Source organism: Chiloscyllium plagiosum, chromosome 26 (assembly GCF_004010195.1).
Source record: "Chiloscyllium plagiosum isolate BGI_BamShark_2017 chromosome 26, ASM401019v2, whole genome shotgun sequence".
NCBI lineage: Eukaryota > Metazoa > Chordata > Chondrichthyes > Orectolobiformes > Hemiscylliidae > Chiloscyllium > Chiloscyllium plagiosum.
The window spans coordinates 18,892,016-18,915,889 of record NC_057735.1 but is presented as its reverse complement, the minus strand read 5'-3'; the positions used below and the strand labels follow the sequence as shown (position 1 = coordinate 18,915,889).

At 39.6% G+C, this 23,874-nt stretch overlaps 2 protein-coding genes across 13 annotated transcripts in view; both read right to left on the bottom strand.

Moving 5' to 3' along the window:
* The window catches only part of LOC122563175, a 143,882-nt gene extending 141,595 nt beyond the window's left edge, over positions 1-2,287 (bottom strand). For 2 of the 9 annotated variants that reach the window (XM_043716686.1, XM_043716685.1), the window contains exon 1: positions 2,074-2,268. In XM_043716686.1, coding sequence (XP_043572621.1) covers positions 2,074-2,137 — 64 coding nt within the window. In that variant the 5' untranslated portion in view covers positions 2,138-2,268. Of the gene's footprint in view, positions 1-2,073 lie in introns of all 9 variants that reach the window. The other 7 variants (XM_043716688.1, XM_043716687.1, XM_043716692.1 and 4 more) reach the window with 6 other exon arrangements.
* A 6,144-nt stretch (positions 2,288-8,431) lies between these two features.
* LOC122563174 (sushi, von Willebrand factor type A, EGF and pentraxin domain-containing protein 1-like) overlaps positions 8,432-23,874 on the bottom strand; it is a 51,130-nt gene continuing 35,687 nt past the window's right edge. For 3 of the 4 annotated variants that reach the window (XR_006315506.1, XM_043716683.1, XM_043716682.1), the window contains exons 4-5: positions 17,372-17,501; positions 8,432-8,805 (exon numbers count right to left, since the gene is read on the bottom strand). Coding sequence is in view for 2 of the 4 variants with exons in the window: in XM_043716683.1 (XP_043572618.1) it covers positions 17,381-17,501 (121 nt within the window). In the remaining 2 variants the exon portion in view is untranslated. Of the gene's footprint in view, positions 8,806-17,371; positions 17,502-18,024; positions 18,587-23,874 lie in introns of those variants that run through there. The other variant, XR_006315507.1, reaches the window with a different exon arrangement.

Below are 23,874 nucleotides of genomic sequence, written 5' to 3'. Positions count from 1 at the left end.
ATGAGGTCTAATCTTGCTAAACAGATTCCATGAGAAGCCTTGTTGAATGCCTTACTGAAGTCCACTTCGATCACATCTACCACTCTGCCCTCATCAATCCTCTTTGCTACTTCTTCAAAAAACTCAATCAAGTTTGTTTCATGATTTCCCATGCACAAAGCCATGTTGACTATCCCTAATCAGTCCTTGCCTTTCCAAATACATGTACATCCTGTCCCTCATGATTCCCTCCAACAACTTGCCCACCACCGACATCAGGCTCACTGGTCTATAGTTCCCTGGCTTGTCCTTATCACACTTCTTAAACTGTGGAACCACAGTAGCCAACCTCCAGTCTTCCGACACCTCACCTGTGACTATCGATTATACAAATATCTCGGCAAGAGACCCAGCAATCACTTCTCTAGCTTCCCACAGATTTCTAGGGCAAACCTGTTCAGATCCTGGTGACTTATCCACTTTTATGGCATTTCAAGGTATCCAGGACATTTTTCAAGATGTCACCATCTATTTCCCTACGTTCTATATCGTCTATATCCTTCTGCACAGTAAACACAGATGCAAAATACTCGTTTAGTATCTCCCTCATTTCCTGTGCTCCACACAAAGGCCACCTTGCTGATCTTTGAGGGGCTCTATTCTCTCTCTCGTTACCCTATGGCCCTTAATGTATTTGTAAAAACCCTTTGGGTTCTCTTTAACTCTATTTTCCAAAGCTATCTCATGTCTCCTTTTTGCCCTCCTGATTTCCCTGTTAAGTATACTCCTACTGCCTTTATACTCTAAGTATTCACTCGATCTATCCTGTCTATACCTGACATGTGCTTCGTTCTTTTTCTTAACCAAACCCTCAATTTCTTTAGTCATCCAGCATTCCCTACACCTATCAGCCTTCCCTTTTCACCCTTCTTTCAGGGTGAAAGGACTCCCTCAAAGAATATACTTTCTCTGGACTCTTGTTATCTCATTTATGAAGGCTTCCTATTTTCCAGCTGTCCCTTTACATGCGAACTTCTGCCCCAATCAGCTTTTGAAAGTTCTTGCCTAATACCATCAAATTTGGCCTGTCTCCAACTTACAACTTCAACTTTTAGATCTGGTCTATCCTTTTCCATCACTATTTCAAAACTAATAGAATTATGGTCACTGGCCCCAAAGTGTTCTTATGTGATATAACCTTTTATGTGAAAAGTTGAACTGAGTCTTGACCACAGTCTCTGCGCAGTTATTGCAAATAGCTGTCCTCTCATATTCTCTCTCTCTACACAACAGCCCATCGAAGCATTGAACCCTGTTTTGTTAAGAAAGAAACACGTGTACATTCTTACAAGAGACAACCTCTACTGAAAGCCACTGGAGTTCTACAAATATTTTACAGGGAGGCAAAGGACATACCAGCTGCAACTTGAAACCATCTGCAGATACAATCATTGAGTCCTTGTTGACCTTTCCTCAAAATCTGCATTTTTGAACCTGACCAAGTTTAATCTCCCATACTCTGAAAGCTGCGTATTTCTGCATGCGAGAAGCATGACTGTGTGTGTAGGTGAAAAGCAGAACTTGTGTATATATTTTAGTAGCTTTAATATTTTCTACCTGGGTGGATTTTGCACATTCAAATGATCTCTTCCGCTGTTTAACTTAAAAATTGCCTGTCTGGCTTAATTCTTAGACACTGTTCACAGCTCACGACTCACAATTGCAATCTGTTTTCCCCAAACGAGGCTGAGGAAACAGTAAAATCACTTAATCCTCATTATCTGGTTCAATTCTAGCCATTTTACATTTAGAAGGTTGTTAATGCAATTTGCAGGAACTTGCCAATGTGAGAACGCATTCAGGCTTGGGCACTTTATCCATTTAAAGTCCCAACAACGGTAATGCTTGGAACAAGCACGTTTGGTGATAAAATGTAATTGTAAGACAATAGGAGAAATCTAGTCTGGCTTTCAGCCCCATCTGTCCTGGAAGTGTACTCAATTATAAAGCAAAAATTATTATTTTAATCTTTTATAATTCCCCAGAAAAAAATGCACAATAAATGTGAGAGCTGGTGAGAGATTCTGACCTTACCTGGATTGTCAGTGGAACACACAGTCACAAAAACTGCAACAATTAGGAAAATTTCCTGCCACATTTTCGCTCTAACGAGCCTGGATTCAGTGTTGTATGTTTAGAATCTGCTGCCTGTAACAATATACCACGGGACCAATATGTGTTTCTCCTTTCTGGTCGTAATATTAACGTCAGAATTAACCCTGAATCCGATGCTTCATTTGATTCGCTAATTCCTAAGACGATGTTGTTGTGTTTTTGGTTGCTCGTATCTGGATGTAACAAAAGCTTTTAGTAGCCTGTGAGCTGATTGCAGTTAGCAGATAATGTCTGTCATTATTTTTCCCTTTCCTGTAAACTCAACTAGACCCCACCCTATGCTTGCTGTAAAAAGTTATCGTGCACACCAGGGCTCATTGGTTCCTGAAAGCAAAGATAAAGAAAGAAGTGACGCATTTTAAAAATAATTTCCACTTGTTGAGTCCGCTTTTGAAACCAAAGTCTTTGCATTGCCTGTCAGTTTATTTTTCACTTTTCACACTTGATAAAATCAGGGTTATATGGAATGCAACATTACAGTACAAGACTAACAGCCATGTAATATTCCTTATGCACTACTACAGATCTGATGTATTACTATTGTATACAGTGCCTACAATTCTGTAATAGAACTCTCCACAAACATACATGTGCAACACTACTGAACACAATCTACAGTTTTGAAAACTTACAATGCCTACTGTTCTGAAAAACAACATCCACAGATATATGATATAACTAGACACTATCTGCGCAACTATCATTCTACTATAGTTATGAATTACAAGAATTAGCTTTATTGTCACATGTACTCACATGAATACAGTGAAAAGTTTGCAAGTTGTAAGAAACTAAATAATGAAGTCAATGTGAGTAAGGGGAAGAGGAGGCAGGGAGCAGATGATGAATGCAAAGGGGCTGGTGGTCTGAGGTGCATTTGTTTTAATGCAAGATGTATAGTAGGTAAGGCAAATGAACATCGGGCTTGGATTAGTACCTGGGAGCATGATGCTATTGCTATTACTGTGACTTGGTTGAAGGAAGGGCATGATTGGCAGCTAAAGATCCCAGGATATCGACACTTCAGACAGGGGTAGAGTGGGAGATAAAATGGGTGGAGGAGTTGCATTACTGGTCAAAGAAAATATCACAGCTGTGCTGAAGTCGGGCACAAGGGAAGATCTGAGCAGTGAGGCAATATGGGCAGAGTTCAGAAATAGGAAGGATGTGGTAACAATGTTGAGGCTGTATTACAGGGCTCCCATCAGCAAATGTGAGATAGAATATGTAAACAGATCATGGAAAGATGTAGGAGCAACAGGGTGGTGGTCAGACGCGATTTAATTTTCCCAGCATTGACTGGGATTCACTGAGTGTTAGAGGTCTACATGGAGCAGAATTTGTAAGGAGCATCCAGGAGGGTTTTCTAGAGCAGTGTGTAACTGGGCCAACTCTGGAAGGGGCCATACTGGACCCGGTGGTGGGAAATGAGCACAGCCAAGTGGTTGATGTTTCAGTTGGGGATTACTTTCCATAAGTTTTAGAATACTCATGGGCAAAGAGGAAAGTGGTCCTAAAGGAAGAGTGCAAAATTGGGGAAGGTCAACTATACCAAAATTCAGCAGGAGCTGGGGAATGTAGATTGGGAGCAGCTGTTTGAAGGTAAATCCACATTCAATATGTGGGAGGCTTTTCAAGTGAAGTTGATTAGAGTTCAGGAGAGGTATGTTCCTGTGAAGTAAAGGATTTAAATAGCAAGGTTAGGAAACCATGGATGACAGGGGAAATTGTGAGACTAGCTAAGAGGAAAAAGGTCTAGGCGACTGAAGAGGTACATTAGGTCTAGGCGACTGAAGATAGACAAAGGTTTGGAAGAATATCGGGAAGTAGGACCAATCTGAAATGGGGAATTAAGAGGGCTTAAAAGGGGTCATGAGATATCCTTAGCAAACAGGGTTAAGGAAAATCCAAAAGCCTTTTTTTCATATATAAGGAGAAAAGAGTAATTAGAGAATACTTGGCAGAATGTTTATATTGGAATTCCACAAGGGTCCGTCTAACGACTCTTGCTTTTCATGATACATATTATTAGCTTAGATATTTGAGCACAAGGCACAATTTCAAAATATATGGATGACATGAAACTTGAAAGTATGTGAACCATGAGTAGGATAGTTTGGAATTTCATAAAGGCATATGAAAGTTGGTAAAATGGGTCAGCAAGCTGTAGTTGAAATTTAATAGGGAGAAATGTATAGTGATTGATTTTGTTGGAAGAACACAGAGATAAAATAACTGGTATAATTCTAAAGGAGCGCAATGCTAGTGAACCTATGTATTGATATATGCAAATCATTTAAGGTGACAGAAACATTAACAGTGTTCAATAAAGCATAATATATGAACATATGAATTTGAAGCAGAAATTGGCAATTCAGCCCCTTGAACATGTTCCACCTGTTAATAAAATTAAGGTGATTTGATTCTCATCTCAAATACATATTCCCAACTACTTTTGATGACCTTTCAAACTTCCTAACTGAATTAGAATCTGACTGCCTCTACCTACCAGTTTATTTTATTAAATGTTATTAATGAACTCAAATTTGTTCAGAAGTCTAAATTTAAAAACAAATACAAATTGTTTCCAATGAATATTCATAAAGTCATAGTTATAGAGATGTACAGAATGGAAACAGACCCTTCAATCCAACTCGTCCATGCCGACCAGATCTCCCAATCCAATCTAGTCCCACCTGCCAGCACCCGGCCCATATCCCTCCAAACCCTTCCTATTCATATATCCATCCAAATGCCTCTTAAATGTTGCAATTGTACCAGCCTCCACCACTTCCTCTGGCAGCTCATTCCATACACACACCATCCTCTGTGCGAAAACGTTGCGGCTTACGTCTCTTTTATATCTTTTCCCTCTCACACTTAACCTCTGGACTCCTCCATCACAGGGAAGAGACTTGTCTATTTATTCTATCCATGCCCCTTATGATTTTATAAACTTCTAAAAGGTCACCCCTCAGCCTCCAGGGAAAACAGTCCCAGTCTATTCAACCTCTCCGTATAACTCAAATCCTCCAACCCTGGCAACATCCTTGTAAATTTTTTCTGAACTCTTTCAAGTTTCACAACATCCTTCTGATAGGAAGGAGACCAGAATTGCATGCAATATTCCAAAGGTGGCCTAACCAATGTCCTGTACAGCTGCAACATAAACTCCTAACTCCTGTATTCAATACTCTGACCAATAAAGGAAAGCATACCAAATCCCTTCTTCACTATCCTATCTACCCGTGACTTCACTTTCAAGGAGCTATGAATCCACACTTCAAGGTCTCTTTGTTCAGCAACACTCCCTAGGACCTTACCATTAAGTGTATCAGTCCTGCTAAGATTTGCTTTCCCAAAATGCAGCAAACCCCATCTGCCACTTCTCAGCCCATTGGCCTATCTGAACGAGATCCAGTTGTGATCTGAGGTAACCTTCTTCGCTGCCCACTACATCTCCAATTTTAGTGTCATCCGCTTACTAACTATTTCTTTTATGATCACATCCAAATCAGCTAATTGGTTTTTATTTATTGAAATTCATTCAAATTTTCCAAAAGTTGTATATTACAAATGAACTGATTTAATTCAGCAATTAAACATTTCTAAAGCTTTTGGACACATCTGTTCTCTTTTTGCTAAAATTGTTAATGTCCTCAGCAGAGTTTTAAAGGTGAAGATGTGATTAAAAAATCATAAGGGCTCAGGAGCTTGCAACTCCTTTGAGGATTTTCTCTGCTTCCTCCTGTTCCTGACTCAGATGCAGTGCTCCAGCAACTCATGAAGTATAAATACAGAAAGTAAGCTTTAAAAGCTATTTCATTAGGTTGGGCCTAATTTGAGTCACAACAATACATCTGCGCATGAACGTTTGAGTAAGGTTATGGTTGCCCTTACCTCGGTCATTTGAGGGCTGCCTAATTTATCTGAACATACCCTTCCTTTCTCACTGAGATCAGTCAGATAACGTTGACCAAGCATGTAACTTTGCTAATCTAAACTGACAGTTCAGTGCAGCACTGAGACGGAACTGTATTTTTGGGTGTGCCACTTTTTGGTTTTAACATTAAATTGAAATCCTATCTGCCTCTTAGATTGGATGTAAATGATCTGAAGTTCTTTTATGATGAAATGTCTGGAGTCCCGAACAATATTTATCCGATTACTGACACTACCAGGGGTCACTAACTAGTCATTGTTCTATTGCTGCTCAAACAATACTATAGTGTGTTTTTAGTAATGATTGTGTGACTGATCACAGCAACAATAAAGGTCATTCACAGCAAAGCTCTCTGAGGGCTTTATAATACAAGCTTTTCTTGGGCCTCACATGGTGTATTGCCTCTCCTCATTAGTTCATCAGGAAAACATTATAGAAATGATTCCATTCGCTGCAATCTCTAGCTAATCATGTGAGGAAATCTGTCAGGATACACCTTGCTGGTATATCATGTGACATCCACTTACAACATGAATGAGTATAGCTAAATTGAGATTTGCAACATAATCAATTCTCATTAGCTCTAAATCTCACAGCAAGAATTGGTGATACTTTCCAGTAATTTTAGAATGCTCTGTTCCCTGGAAGCTGAATGATGGAACATTCCTGATTAAGGGCTTATGCCTGAATCATCCATTCTCGCTGCTCCTTGGAGGTTGCCTGACCTGCTGTGCTCTTCCAGCACCACACTTATTGACTCTGAGCTCCCACATCTGCAGACCTCACTTTCTCCTAAAATGATGGAACAGTGTTCTTTTATTCAAAGGGCTTGAGCTGAGTCAAAGAAGGTGATAAGATGGATGTCCAAATGCTTTGTCATACAGTCTTAGAGATATACAGCACGTTGAAACTTCTCCATGCCGAACAGATATCCTAAGTTAATCTAGTCCCGTCTGCCAGCATTTGAAACATATCCCTCCAAACCCTTCCTAATCATTACTTATTCAGAGCCTTTTAAATGCTCTAATTATACTAGCCTCCACCAGTACCTCTAACAACTCATTCCATGTACATACCACCCTATGCAAGAAAAAGTTGCTCCGTAACTCCCTTTTAAATCTTTTTATTCTCACGTTAAACTCATGCCCTCCAGCTTTGGAATACCCTACCCTAGGGAAAGCGCCTTGTCTATTTACCTTATCCATGCCCTCCATGATTTTATAAACTTGTATAAGGTCACCCCTCAGCCTCTGACACTCCAGGGAAAATAGCACCAGCCTATTCAGCCTCTCCCTGTTTCCTGATGAAGGCTTATGCCCAAAATGTCAACTCACATGCTCCTCAGATGTTGCCTGACCTGCTGTGCTTTTCCAGCACCACAAGTTTCAACACTGACTCTCCCGCATCTGCAGTCCTCACTTTCTCCAAACCTGGCAACATCCTTGTAAATATTTTCTGAACCTTTTCAAGTTTCACAACATATTTTCTATAGCAGAGAGATCTGAATTGAAAGCAGAATTCCAAATGTGGCTGAACCACTGTCCTGTATAGCCACATGACCTTCCAACTCCTATATTCAATGCGCTGACCAACATAGGCAAGCATACCAAACATCATCTTCATGACCCTGTCTCCCTGTGATTTCACTTACCAGGAACGATGAAGTCCAAGGTTTCTTTATTTGGCAACACTCCACAGGACCTTACCGTTAACTGTATTAATCCTGTCCTGATTTGCCCAACCAAAAAGCAACACCTCACATTTATTCAAATTAACCTTCATCCACCAGATTAATGGCAATTGAAACAATTTTTAAACTTGCTGATGGCATGAAACTTGGAAATGTACCAAGCATTGAGGATGATAGTAATATATTCCAAAAGAGCATGGACAGTTTAGTGGACCATGTGGATATATGACAGAAATTTGTGAAGTGATATATTGTGACAGGCAAAATATAGAAGCAATACATGTCAAATAACACCAATTTGTGCTTGTTCACAAATTTTTGAAAATTAATACAACATTCAATAAAGTATGTGGGATTCTGGGTACTATAAATATTATAACAGAGAATATAAAGACAAGGAAAAGTGTTTTAACACTGATTTTACTCTACATGTCCATTGTATTTACAGTAACCACACTTAAAAGACAAGAAGGCTTCTGAGAAGGTGCAGAAGACTTTTATTAGAATAGTTTTAGGATGAAGGATTATAACAGAGAATATAAAGACAAGGAAAAGTGTTTTAACACTGATTTTACTCTACATGTCCATTGTATTTACAGTAACCACACTTAAAAGACAAGAAGGCTTCTGAGAAGGTGCAGAAGACTTTTATTAGAATAGTTTTAGGATGAAGGATTGTAGTTACGGAGACTAGATAACTTGGGATCAATCTCATTAGAGCAGAAAAGGTTGAAGGAGATTTGATAAAGGTGTTGGAGTCAATGTTTTGAATGGTTGATGGCTGATAAAATGCATTGTTGGTGATTGGCAAAAGAACCAAAGATGACATGGCAAAAGGAACACAAAACGTAGGAATTACACATACCTCTGCAAAGCGTCATTGTGTGAGAAGAAAATTTCTGGGGAGAATTGTCGAGCTGTATTGCCTTAGTTTTGTTTAAAAAATAATTCCCTTTTGTCCTGGCAATGCTGGAGACTTATTTCGAACAGAACTAAAAGTTAAATTCTCCACCTCCATCTTTAAAATGAATACGTAGAAAATTACAGTTGTGACCCATTTTCCCCTTAAGCACTCCTCCCATATGCCAGCAGCATAATCGTCAAAATTATATGCAAGTCTTGCAGCCAAACGTCGAGTTAAAACAATGTCAAGAAAGCTACTGCTACAATGGCCCTGTATTATGACATCATCAAGTAATTTGTGATTTTTAATTTGCAGGCCACCATAAATACTTAAAGGTATGCTTAATTATGCAGAGGCATAATACTCACTCAAGGTTTATTAGTACATTATAAGGGCAAAATCCATGTTTGTGTATTCATACAAAACTGCAAACAACAGGCTTTAATTCTTCATGCAATATTTTCTCCTTTTTTTATTTTCAAATAAATGATTGCAGTGGGATGTCAAGTCATCAAGGAAGATAATGTGATAAAGGTAAAATATCAGCTTCTTGAAACTGAACATGAAATTCTTAGTCTGAGACTTCTTTAAAACGTAGAGCAGTATGTGGATGTAAATAACCTTTAAACTTTCCTACACTTTCAACATCATACCAGTTTGAATTAATAATTCAATATTGCTTATCATAATCTTAATCACATTAAAAAACTCAAATTATAAGTGTGTGAATTTAATCTCCTCTCAAAGGGGAGGTGATAGACTAGTGGTACTTTAATCTAGAGATCCAGATCATGCTCTGGGTCCTAGGTTCATATCCCATCAGGGCAGATTGCAGAATTAGAATTCAGTCAAAAATAATCTGAAATTAAGAATCTAAAGATGACCTTGAATCGATTGTTGGAAAAAATCCATCTTGTTTACTAATGCCCTTTAGTGAAGGAAGCTACCATCTTTACCTGGTCTGGCCTACATGTGACTCCAGAGCCACAGCAATATGGTTGACCTTTAAACTACCTTCTGGGCACTTAGGGATGGGAATAAATGCTTGCCTGGCCAGCTATGCCCTCACCACATCAATGAATGTTTTAAAAATTAATTGTAGTATTAGCATTATTGCTATTTGAAATAGTTTTATTCCTCTATATGGTCTATGTAGAATAGTTGAGATGAATTTAACAAATATGAGGAATGCATAGAAAGAATGTTTTGTTTTGTTTTCAAAATAAAATTTTGTGAATATTTAAGATGCTTTAATCTCCTTGCAGAAAGGTTGATCTTTTAAAAATTGTGACTCTGTTCAGCTTTTTGGGCACACTGACGTCAACTCTCTTCCTTTCAATGAAGCCTTCAGTATTTCCTGAAATTGTATTTTCTGTCAACAAGACTGGGCGTCAACCTTACATTGTGAAAAGACTATCTGTCAAAGCCATTTATTTGGCATAAATATCTTCCGTGTTCAGAAAACTTCATATGAGTTGCTGTGTATTTGCATTTACTTTCTCAATTACACACTTCTGTCTTCATTTACATTACTTGTCACTGCTTAATTACAGGCATTAATCACATGATGGCGCACTTGTATCTGTTTACTACAAAATATCGTTTGAAACAATTACACACCTTCTTTGCAGCAATTGAAATCACTTTTCAATTAGATATTGAAAATAAGCAACAAACTTTCTAAAAAAAAATTACAATAAAGTAATCAAATTCACCCATTCCTTTCAATTTTCCAAACCACAACCTTTCTCACCACCCAGACTTGGATTGGATACTTGCACCATGCTGTTCTTGGATTTATTAATCCTCTGGGATGTTTAAAAGCAAGAGTCATTGTTAACTGTAGATCTAATTCAGTAATTGTTAGTTAGAAATCATGCCCAGCGGTGCAGCAGGTAAAAATAATTCATTTAATGCTGGTTTACAGCTATTCCTGGCTTGTTTCCTTGGATTAAGAGTATCAACATTATTTAGGTGGGCACCATGGCACAAGAAATCCTGGTTCAAAATGGGACATAGCAGAAATGCAACATTAAAAAAAAACACTCTATAATTCTGGTAAATTGCTACTTTCGACCAAATAAAAATGAAATGGAATCTTAATTTAACTTAGGAACCTTATGTAATTACTAATGAGCTCAGAGATGGAAAATAATTCTTAGACACCATCATGGCCTGTTGAAGATGAAGTGTGAATGCCAGTGGTGGTGTGTGGGTGGGAGATAGCTTCACACTACATTCCATTGTGCCACGGCATCTTTGTGCAATGTGCTCTGCCCAACTGGGAAAAACAAAGAAGGTACATGATCGATCCTGAAGAGCTGGGAAAGCAACAGCAGTATTCTTCAGAGGAAGGTGAAGGCATTAAGCAAGCAAAACATCACATTCAGCAGATCAGCTATGTGAACATTTGGTGCAACAAACCATCCTTGCAGCTGTGATTTCTTTAACAGTTGATCAGATAGGTGATAATGTAGAGACAATAATTTATAATAGTGAGATTCTATTTCCAATGAAGAATCACCTATTCTACTTAAAAACCTTCAGAAGCTTTTCTTTTCCCACACCTACTGTGAAAGTCTATTCTGGTCTGGCAACATTTGACCTGGTGCACAACCAGGCTTCAAATATAATGTCATAAAACAAACTTACTGAGCCTACTTACACCTTCTAGCAAGTAATAGTTGGCCACGGGGTTGAGAATTGCTGAGTACAGTTATTAAATAATGTGTTATGAAGATGTGGGTGTACTGTATCATTAAGAGAGTTAAAAGCTAGCCGAACTACCTGACACAGCAAGAAGTGTTCTGAACAAGGTATAATGTAACATTTGGTCAAACAACTTGATTAGCTGGTTGCCTGGAGACGACAAAGGAAATTCGAATTAAGCTAATCAGTTTAAATTACAACCCGAAAAATACCAACTCTAATCAATTTTAAATTTAGTATCTTGACAATCTTAAAAGCCAATGACACAATCCAACCCTTTGAGAGTATACAATCGGGGAAAATTGAACAGTTGGGAGGAGAACTATCATGCCACCAACATCTGCAGACTGCCCGGAGTATTACTCTCTTAAAGGTACTTTCATCAATCAGTAACCTGTGAAACAGAAATCCCTAAGAAAAAGAAAAGAAGACAGAGAAAGATATAAACAAAAGATTCAACATTTGGCTGATTTTGAAAATTTGAATTTTGGTAAATCTTTATCGGGGGGGGTTTATCAAACTAGTATTATAGAAGGGGGAAGGTAAAAGATAGGTTAGAGGAAGGAGTTGTAAATAGTTGTTTGTTAATTATTCTCTGTTATACTTTAAGAAATGAAGTTTGTAATTTTTACTAAATAGTTTTTGGGCTCTCGAATTTTCATAGGTTACTGCACGAGGTAAACCTTTTCTATGGTGCTTGTCAAAATTAAACAAGAGGGTTTATCCCATGTCGTAACAAATGCTACACAAGAGCAATGAGAATGGCTACAATCATCTGATATATTAGCATAGTAAATTTGGTGAAAAGTGCATTCATATTGTTTTTAAGAACATATGTTTACAATATTTCTAAAAAGATCGTTACAACAGTTTCAGAATTACATTGCTAGTTTATCATACTTAGAACGTAGAACATAGAACAATACAACACAGAACAGGCCCTTCAGCCTTCGATGTTGCACCGACCTGTGAAGTAATCTAAGCCCAGTCCCCTATACTATCCAATCATCATCCATGTGCTTATCTAAGGATTGTTTAAATCTCTCTCATGTTGCTGACTTAAGTACATTGGTAGGCAGGGCATTCCATGCTCTTATCTCTCTCTGAGTAAAGAACATTCTTCTGACATCTGTCTTAAATCTATCAACCCTCAATTTGCAGCTATGTCTCTCGTACAAGCTGACATTATCATCCTTCAGTACTACACATTGTATACTACAGCATAGTCTCCTAGGGAACAAAGAGACCTTGGAGTACAGGTTCATAACTCCTTGAAAGTGGAGTCGCAGGTAGATAGGATAGAGCACAAAGCGTTTGGTATGTGATTCTTTATCGGTCAGAGTGTTGAGTATCGGAGTTGGGAGGTCCTGTTGTTGAAGTACAGGACATTGTTTAGGCCACTTTTGCAATATTGCGTGCAATTCTGATCTCCTTCCGATCAGAAGGATGTTGTGAAACTTGAAAGGGTTCACAAAAGATTTATAAGGAAGTTGCCAGGATTGGAGGATTTGAGCTATAGGGAGAAGTTGAATAGCCTGGGGCTGTTTTCCCTGGAGTGTCATAAGCTAAGGGGTGACCTTATAGAGGTTTATAAAATCATGAGGGGCATGGATAGGATAAATAGACAAGGTCTTTTCCCTGGGGTGGGGAGTCCAGAACTAGGGGGCATAGGTTTAGGATGAGAGGGGAAAGATATAAAAGAGATCGAAGGGGCAACCTTTTCACGCAGAGAGTGGTGCATGTATGCAATGAGCTGCCAGAGGAAGTTGTGGTGGCGAGAACAATTCCAACATTTGAAAGGCATCTAGATGGGTATATGAATAGGAAGGGTTTGGAGGGATTTGGGTTGGGTGCTGGCAAGTGGCACTAGATTGGGTTGCGATATCTGGACGGCATGGACTAGATTATGATTTGGAGATGCCGGTGTTGGACTGGGGTGTACAAAGTTAAAAATCACACAACACCGGGTTATAGTCCAACAGGTTTAATTGGAAGCACACTAGTTTGGTCTCCCACCTGATGAAGGACCGTCGTTCCGAAAGCTAGTGTGCTTCCAATTAAACCTGTTGGACTATAACCTGGTGTTGTGTGATTTTTAACTTTGGACTAGATTAGGTTGGGATATCTGGTTAGCATGAATGAGTTGGACCAATGTTTCTGTTCCTGTGCTGTATATTTCTATGACTCTTTGACTCTAAATGGGTGTTGTGGATGAACTGCAGTGGGTGTGTGAGGATGGTGCAAGACAAGTGAGTGTGACAAGTCATCACAGGTGGAAAATGAGAAGGGGGAGGAAGTCGTGTAGTAGAAATGACATTAGATGAGTAATACAGAACCCCGGACTAATGCTCTGAGCAAGTGGATTTCAGTCTCACCAGTGGATGGCAACATTTGATTTAAGTAAAAATTTGATCAAAACCACTGTTAATTTTGTTTAAAAAAAACCCCAAAAGGTTCATTCATTCCTTTTGGTAGGGAAATCTGCCTACCTTACCTGATTTGATCCTTTTGTGACTCCAGATGCACAGCAATGTCATAAACTTTTAACTGCCCTCTGGGAAATTAGGGATGGGTAATAAATACTGTCTACTCAATGATATCCACATACTATGAGAAAAATTAAAAGATCTCCTGGCGAGGCTGGGTGCAAGCAACAGGAGAAAGAGAAAGCATGTGGAATGAACCTAAAAGCTCCGTGAAAGAATTACTCAAAAAGAAATATGTTAAATGATTTGTTTTGTGTTATTTTATGATTCTAGCCTTAGCTATGCTGCGTCAGCAAAGTTGCTCTGGTGAATCAGCTTGGTGTTTTTTTTATTTTAATTGAATAAATTCCTATTTTTGATTATGAAAGATTTAATTCTTTAAAAATTCATCTTTGGTGATACATCTACTGGGCTTATCCCTTTATCTCGCCATGACGCGGAAGGTTGAATCCCTCTATTAACTAAACCAAATAGCCAGAAAAACTTGCTTCACCTCATAATCTGTTAAAATGTAAGTAACAGAGTATTCTCAAATTCCACCATTTAAAAAAAATTGATTTCTCTAACTCTAAGTGAACAAACAAAATTATTCACAAATCCAAGCCCCCCTTTCTCTTAACTACTTATTATCTAAAAATTTGTTATTCCAATAAGACACTTATTAAAATTATATTAACTTAATCTCAAAACCACACAGTCTCTATCTTCTTCCATGTCTTCACTCTTCTAGCTATTGATCTCCCTGGGTCATCTTCTTTCTTTTTACTGCGAATATGTTTCACATGAAAAGGTGCCTTTAATAGAGAGTGCTTTCTAATTTCTTTGAGAGCAAGATGTTAGATTTGCAGTTAGCTCCTCACCGGTTTCTCTCTCTATGAGAGTTGCTTTCCCCATAATTTTCAAAATACCGAGTCTTATACCCTCCCCCCACCCCCCATGACACATTAAATTCTTATGATTTGATTGGTTTCCAAGTGTCAAAACAATAAAATTCAAATTCCATTGGCTTCTGGTATCCTGGGCATAATTTACAATGGTTAAATTTGAATTGTTGTGAAAACAACCAAAACTCAGGTATCCACTTAACAGCCAAATGTTAATATTTTCAATTTTCCAGTACACTCTGTGACTGCCATTCAGTCATATACCCAGGTGCTTGTAATCTCTCAGTTCAGAACAGCATTCACTCTCTCTTAAAGGTACAGTACACGCCTTCAACTTCATAATCTTAGTGAGAGGTATACAGATAGTTTACAGGTTCAGTAAATTGGCAAATAGAGTATAGTATGGGAGAATATGAAGTTGTTCATTGGAAGTGAGAACAAAAGCATAGAAAATTATTTAAATGGACAAAAGCTGCAGAAATTAACAATACAAAGTATTTGTGCATGACACATGAGTGTGAGAAAAACATGACAGCTATTGGTGGGAAGGGGGAGGAAGTGATGTAGTTGGAGTGACGAGAGAAAGCTAGTGCATCGGTGGAGCAGGTAAACAAAAAGGCTAATACAACACTGACCCTTATATAACAAGGTCTGGAGTATGAGAGTAGGGAACTGAACAGAGTGATGGTGAGAGCACATGTGTGTACCACAAGAAGTTTTGATCACCTTATTTAAGGAATGATATCATTTTATTGGTGGAAGTTCACTAGGATTATCTTGAGTATAAAGGGTTTGACTTATTAGCAAAGGCTAAATAGATTCAGTTATTCAGTTCAGAAAAATAAGAGGTGATCTCATTGAAACATGTTGGATTCTAAAAGGGTCTGACAGGATAAATGCACAGAAGATATTTCCGCTCATGGGAGAGTCTAGGACTAGAGGGCATAGTCTCAGAATAAAAGAGTGCCAATTTATGACTAAGATGAGGAGTAATTTCTTCTGTCAGATGTTTGAGTATCTTTAGCACTCTTCACCACTGACAGCTGTGGGAACACAGTGCTTTTGCATATTTAAGACTAGATGGATCGATTCTTTATCAGGGAGAGTGTCTTTAGAACTCTTCACCACAGACAGCTGTGGAAACAGTGCTTTTGTATATTTAAGGCTTAGATGGATAGATTCTTTATCAGGGAGAAAGTGAGGATGGCAGATGCTGGAGATCAGAGTCGAGAGTGTGGTGCTGGAAAAACAAAGCCGGTCAGGTAGCATCCAAGGAGCAGGAGAATCGATGTTTCAGGCATAAGCCCTTCATCAGGAATGATTTTTTATCAGTAGGGTGACAGGGAAAGGCAGGAAAGCTGACATGTGGAATGTTTGATCAGCCATGATCCTATTGAATGGCAGTGCAGGTCTGAGGGACCAAATGGCCTACCCTGTTCCTATTTCTATGGCCTTAGTTTGGTTTTACATAAAGAAAAAAATGTAAATAAGGGCAAATTGTCATGCTAATAATAGATTGGGTGTTTAGCAGCTGATACAAAAATCTATGTGAATCCATCAAGGAAAACATCTGGAAAACAGTAGTTTGAAAAAGGATAACTTTGGATCTTTGTAAAAGTGCACAAGACCGAATGGCACAGCAGGACAAAGGGCCGCATAGCGTACACCTGCACCTATTTTCTATATTTCTATAGTTGCTCTTAAGTTTTAAATTCCAGTCTTGGCCCTGTTTTTCCCTCTCTCAAATAGAATCTTGAATTCAATTATTATGATCACGACTAACTTAAACTAACTTCATACTCATAGTATTAATTAACCCTGAATTGTTAAACAGTTTCAGGTCAAGTACAGCCTGCTCTGTCATGGTTCCAGAACATGCTCTTTTAAGAAACAATCCCAGATATGGTTTATTAACTCATCTCGGCTATCATTACCTGCCTAATTTTTCTCTGAACATCTTTCTTAGTCCTATCTATATTGCTGATACCTACATATAAAATAACTGGATGCCCCCCTTCCCACTGTAGATATCTCTCCAGCAGATATCTCAAACATTGGCACCGTAAAGACAACAGAACCTTCTAGATTTTCACAATTTGCTGCAACAAGAAATGCCAACCAACCTGACAATACTGTTCTCTACTGCCACATCACTACATCTCCTTCTGCGCCATTACTTGAATGACATTCTGCACCATGGTGCCACGATTAGTTGGCTCAATCACTAGACTAGGAAGAACGCACTTAGGTCCTGAGGAAGGGTTACTGGACTCAAAACGTTTACTCTGCTTTCTCTCCAGAGATGCTGCCAAACCTAAATTTCTCCAGCAATTTTGATTTTTATTTCAGAAGTTAGATTTTTGTAGTGTGTTCCGTAATGTTGATGAGACAAGGTGTTTCACAGTCAATAAAGCACTTTTATGAAGCATGTTCATCATATTTATTTAAGGAATCACAGGCAGTTGGTGCATAGAACTATTCCAGAAACAGTAATGAAATATTTACCTGGAAGTCTCTTTTAGTAAAGTTAGTTAAGGGATTAAAAATTGCCCAATTAACAGCATACTAGAATAATATTGAAAGCATTTAAAGCAGGTTTACCTTCTATAATCATAAGTTTGACCTCATTAAAGATCCTGCTGGGTGATCATGGTACTCATTAACATTGGCCTCCACTTGGTTTTCACTGGGTTGAGGGTTGATGTGAACCTTCTTACACATGGTACGCTGTCTGCAAAGACAAAAGATGTTAAACATAAATGAAAATTGAATGAATATGTAATAATGTTGATAAATTTGTAAAGTATAAATATCATCATACATACAACATAATAAATAACTCAACTTTGAAATATCACAGTGACAACACCTTCAAAGTGACTTCAAGCTTCATAACAGTACTTGGAAAATGCAGGTGAAGGAAACCAACCAAAAATGAAAACAAATCATTGCAAGCCAATCATTTACATTTTCATAGGGGTTAAAAATTAAGACAGTTGGTTTGAGCTTGTTGGGAAGAAATCCTCTGGTCAGTTGTTAACATACAAATTAAATTTAATGAATGACCTCTATGAGAAAAGTAGATTTATTTAGCACATTTCTCAAAGCCAATCTTGCGGCAGTGAATCAAAAGCCAGGAAAAAAGTGCAAAGTAATGGGAAATAGACAATAAAAGATGTAAGAAAAAACAAAGCAGGGTGTGTTTATAGATTTCCAGAAGATGCACAGTAGTCGTGACAATAAAAGTATCTTACCGTTTCTTATTATAAAAGGATAATCCAGCAGCACCACCAATTCCAACACAAATAACAATAATACAACTGATAACAATACCTGTCGTACCTTGAAGAGTACATAAAGTGTGTCAATGATTAAGCTTGCATTGTAGGTACTAAACTAGCTAATAGTGTCATTTTCTTTCTCAACTTCTGATATCTTCCTTAACTTAATTTACAAATAGTGATTGACAACAAATACAGATGCAACCATCTCAAAGTTACTGAACACAGGTCATTCTACTATCATGCATATTTCATCAGTGCAAATTGGCTACAATGTGATTGATAAATTGTGGACATTGCTTGGATAACACAAACTTTCTACTGAACAGGTAGTGCGATTTTCTATTAGCGAGTTTCTGCAGTGAGATTTTCTATAGTTTGAGGTTGATGAGGAACACAATTGTCGCATTACAGCAGAAGGACCTGTAGTGACATTAAGGGTGACTGCATTATATGATGCCAAGAGCATGATATAATACTCAAAGAATGCTTTCAAAAATATGGAACTGAATCTTGGCAAAGTTTTAATTTTGGGGAGCTTCATGGAGTTTACCCTTGAGAGGCCTGGCAAACTTTCTTACTCAATTCTCCACTGCTCACTTAAAGATGCACCCATCCTTTGATAACATCCTCACACAGATGAACGCAATTGGAAAAAATGTTTATCACTGCTGGGACCATCAGGCATTCATTCCAGAGGCGCCATATTTAAACCTTAGCTGTGCACATTATGCTTCAAGGCAAGAATTGTTGTTCAGTTGGCTGCTGTACATTTGGAAAAGTCATGGTTGAGAGGGGCAATTTAGGATCTCACTGACAACACAGGACTGGAGGTCCTAGTGGATAGACTGGGGAGAGATGAACCATTCTCTTTCCTCATGACTGCCAGAAGACAGCACACCACCATATCATACCAGCCTGGTCCAAAGCTGATACCTGGGCTGCTGTGGTATCAGCATTTCAGAAGGATCAGCAATGATGTTGAGAGAAGGTGAATGATGTAGTATGCTTCACAAGTTTGAGTGTCACCACCTTCTTTCTACTGACTCAGAGCATTCCCTCAAAACTGCATGGCTGCACAAGCACTCAGCAGCTCCAAGGTTTCAAGCACGTGATCAGCATCAGCATGCTGACTGCAGCATTGAATTCAGGTTGTGGTTGTCCCTGCTGTGTGCATGAACCCTGGGGGCCCAAACAAACAGGAAGAAAATTTGAGGGGAAGTTGCTATTTTGCTCTTATGTCTTCTATAGCAGCCATCTCTTAAGGCTCATGACCAACCATTCTCAATATTGCATGCAGCATCCTGCCTCAACAGGTCACACCCACCACATCCCTCCAAAACATTGTGGTTCTGTTCGCCGAGCTGGGAATTTGTGTTGCAGACATTTCATCCCCTGTCTAGGTGACATCCTCAGTGCTTGGGAGCCTCCTGTGAAGTGCTTCTGTGTTGTTTCCTCCGGCATTTATAGTGGTTTGTCTCTGCCGCTTCCGGTTGTCTGTTCCAGCTGTCCAATGCAGTGGCTGGTATTTTGGGTCCAGGTCGATGTGTTTGTTGATAGAATCTGTGGATGAGTGCCATGCCTCTAGGAATTCCCTGGCTGTTCTCTGTTTGGCTTGTCCTATAATAGTAATGTTGTCCCAGTCGAACTCATGTTGCTTGTCATCTGCGTGTGTGGCTACTAAGGATAGCTGGTCATGTCGTTTCGTGGCTAGTTGGTGTTCATTGATACGGATCATCAGCTGTCTTCCTGTTTGTCCTATGTAGTGTTTTGTGCAGTCCTTGCATGGGATTCCTGTTTGTCCTATGTAACACTACATAGGACAAACAGGAAGACAGCTAACGATCCGTATCAATGAACACCAACTAGCCGCAAAACGACATGACCAGCTATCCTTAGTAGGCACACAGATGAGGAACATAACTGTCACATTACAGCAGAAGGACCTGTAGTGACATTAAGGGTGACTGCATTATATGATGCCAAGAGCATGATATAATACTCATAAAGAATGCTTTCAAAATATGGAACTGAATCTTGGCAAAGTTTTAATTTTGGGGAGCTTCATGGAGTTTACCCTTGAGAGGCCTGGCAAACTTTCTTACTCAATTCTCCACTGCTCACTTAAAGATGCACCCATCCTTTGATAACATCCTCACACAGATGAACGCAATTGGAAAAAATGTTTATCACTGCTGGGACCATCAGGCATTCATTCCAGAGGCACCATATTTAAACCTTAGCTGTGCACATTATGCTTCAAGGCAAGAATTGTTGTTCAGTTGGCTGCTGTACATTTGGAAAAGTCATGGTTGAGAGGGGCAATTTAGGATCTCACTGACAACAGGGGACTGGAGGTCCTAGTGGATAGACTGGGGAGAGATGGACCATTCTCTTTCCTCATGACTGCCAGAAGACAGCACACCACCATATCATACCAGGCCTTGCATGGGATTCCTGTTTGTCCTATGTAACACTACATAGGACAAACAGGAAGACAGCTAACGATCTGTATCAATGAACACCAACTAGCCACAAAACGACATGACCAGCTATCCTTAGTAGGCACACATGCAGATGACAAGCAACATGAGTTCGACTGGGACAACACTACTATAGGACAAGCCAAACAGAGAACAGCCAGGGAATTCCTAGAGGCATGGCACTCATCCACAGATTCTATCAACAAACACATGGACCTGGACCCAATATACCGGCCACTGCAGCAGACAGCTGGAACTGACAACCTAAAGCGGCAGAGACAAACCACTACAAATGCTGGAGGAAACAACACAGAAGCGCTTCACAGGAGGCTCCCAAGCACTGAGGATGTCACCTAGACAGGGGATGAAATGTCTGCAACACAAATTCCCAGCTCGGCGAACAGAACCACAACAACGAGCACTCGAGCTACAAATCCTCTCACAAACTTTGAATTCCTCCAAAATATTAATCCTCTTGCCCTCTGCAATTCCTCCTTAGTAACTTGAGCCACCTTATAGCATTCCTGCAATAACATCGGGCGGCACGGTGGCACAGTGGTTAGCACTGCTGCCTCACAGCGCCAGAGACCCGGGTTCAATTCCCGCCTCAGGCGACTGACTGTGTGGAGTTTGCACACTCTCCCCGTGTCTGCGTGAGTTTCCTCCGGGTGCTCCGGTTTCCTCCCACAGTCACAAAGATGTGCGGGTCAGGTGAATTGGCCATGCTAAATTGCCCGTAGTGTTAGGTAAGGGGTAAATGTAGGGGTATGGGTGGGTTGCGCTTCGGCGGGTCGGTGTGGACTTGTTGGGCCGAAGGGCCTGTTTCCACACGGTAAGTAATCTAATCTAATCTAATCTAAAAAAAACACATTAAAACTCATGCTATCCAATTTGAAATCTTTCAATCCCTCCTGTTCCTACATAACGGGATCAAAATTGCCCATAATAAGGCTGAGAAGGCAAAGACAGATGGCTGGCTGAAATTATCTTCTCATAGGGCGTGAAGTGACTAATCAAGTACACTCGTGCAGGTAAGTTGAGACCCGAATGCCATGGCAACCTCGTAAGATTGTGATGTGCTGTGCTGATCCCCTATTACCACTACTCTGAACATATCCATAAGATGTTCAAGGTTCCACTCCTACTGCACAACTAATTCCCTCTTGTCTTCTGCAGGCATCAGCCATATCCACACAGACTCTGCAGTCCCTATGGTCACCAGTTAATACCACATCTCTAAAGAAGACTGCACAGATTGCTCAAAGGTTGCATCAATGAAGGTGTCTCCTGCACCATGCACCAGCTGAAATACTTTCACTTTGATGGGTACTTAAGAATCAGGAGCACATATATTTGGGAATTGTTGACGGCAGGTGACATTTTAAAGGTCAATTTATGTTTATTTCATAATGATTGCTTGGATGAATTTGGAATGATCAATGACATGGTCATACAGTTCTGGGCACCACACTTCAAGAAAGATGTGCGATGAGTGAAAAGAGAGTGCAGAAGAAATTTATAAGAATGGTTTCAGGAATGAATCACTTCGGTTGTGAAGAAAGATTTGGGACTGTTTTCCTTGGAGATACAGCAGAGTAAAGATTTGAAGGAAATTTTGAGATACAGCAGAGTAAAGATTTGAAGGAAATTTTCAAAATCTTGAAGAGTCTGGACATAGTGAAAAGGAAGAAACTGTTCCCACCTGGAGCAGAATTAAGATCAAGAATGCATAGACTGAAAGCGCTTTGCAAAAAAAAGCAAATGTGAGATGAGAAAAAAAACATTTCTACACAACAAGCAGATGCGGTATGGAATGCACTCCCTGGAAATGTGTGGAGCCATTGATGAATTCAAGAGGGCATTGAATAATTATTTAGCTTGAAACAATGTGCAAGACTAAGGGGAAAGATAAGAGACTGACATCAAGTCAGGCGGAAGTGAGGATTGCAGATGATGCCAAGTCAGTGCAGACATAACGGTTCGAATGGCCGTTTTCTTCTTTGTAACAATTCTGTCCTGGTCAATGCCTGAGAAGCACATGCAGAATTTTGTCACTGTAGGTGCCTTTAAGCTCAAATCTAAGCAGACACAATGGTTCGAATGGCCGTCTTCTTCTTTGTAACAATTCTGTCCTGGTCAATGCCTGAGAAGCACATGCAGAATTTTGTCACTGTAGGTGCCTTTAAGCTCAAATCTAAAAGTGACTGATTAACACAATTGTTCCTTTAAGGACCTCATATGAACCACAATGGAACCTGTTCCTGCAGACAAATTGAAACAAACTTACTCCACTCACTCTGGGAATGCTAATGAACAATTGGAATTAGAAGGTGAGAAGCTTTCTAGATCACACTTGACAGAGTGAGTTCCAAATGCAGCCTGTTTATCTAGGTGATCCTTTCCTCCACCACACTTTCATATTCCTCCCTGCTTTGCAGTTCTTGTCAATTCCTTCAGTTTTAAGCCTCCCCATGTTCTCACACAACCTATTTATTTGACTGATCATCTGCCCAATTTATCCCAAGAGCCAGCTGAGCTGCACAGCAATAACCAACAGCATGATGTACTGTCCTCCCAAGGTGTTGGGGACCATTGTTGAGTCTCTCCTCTCCTGAAATATCCTGAGCCCTGTCATGCTGTATCAATCCCCATTGATTGTATTTAAAGTCGCTCCCCTTCACAATGATTATCCTCTCTGTATTCTAGTATGGTGGCTCCAATCCTCATGCTTGACTTTGCCATTTCCCAAAAGACTACTGGTCCTTGATAATCACCTTTGATGTTTAGCGTTCAAATCCCAGGACTGACCACAGACTGCAAGACATAGACCTCCAGATCCTGACTGCACTAAGTGTTCATCTGACAGAAGCCAAATCCTGGAGTGAAATCAGACAATGCCTTTGACTGAGTGTGGCAGCACCCTCTGGCCAATAACAGACCCCCTTTGCTGGATTAATAAGTTACTCTTTTTAGACTTTCAGACATCACCGTGTGAAACGTGTGCAGTTTGTTTGTTATTCAAGTTGTTATCACACGCTTTAGATATGACACTGGAATAACATTCTACCATACATCAACATATCTTGATTGATCAAAGCTGGAAAGTTTGACAAGTTGCCGCCCTTGCTATCTGCGCTAAAAATCAAGACAGAACATCTATCAGCCTCTGTATCCTGAATGAAGGAGCATTGCACATGGCAGAGATATTCTGAGCATCCACGTTCGTCCTGAAGTCCAGTTACTAGTGGTGTACCGCAAGAGTCGGTGTTGGGTCCACTGCTGCTCGTCATTTTTATAAACGACTTGGATGATGGCATAGAAGGGTGGGTTAGTAAATTTG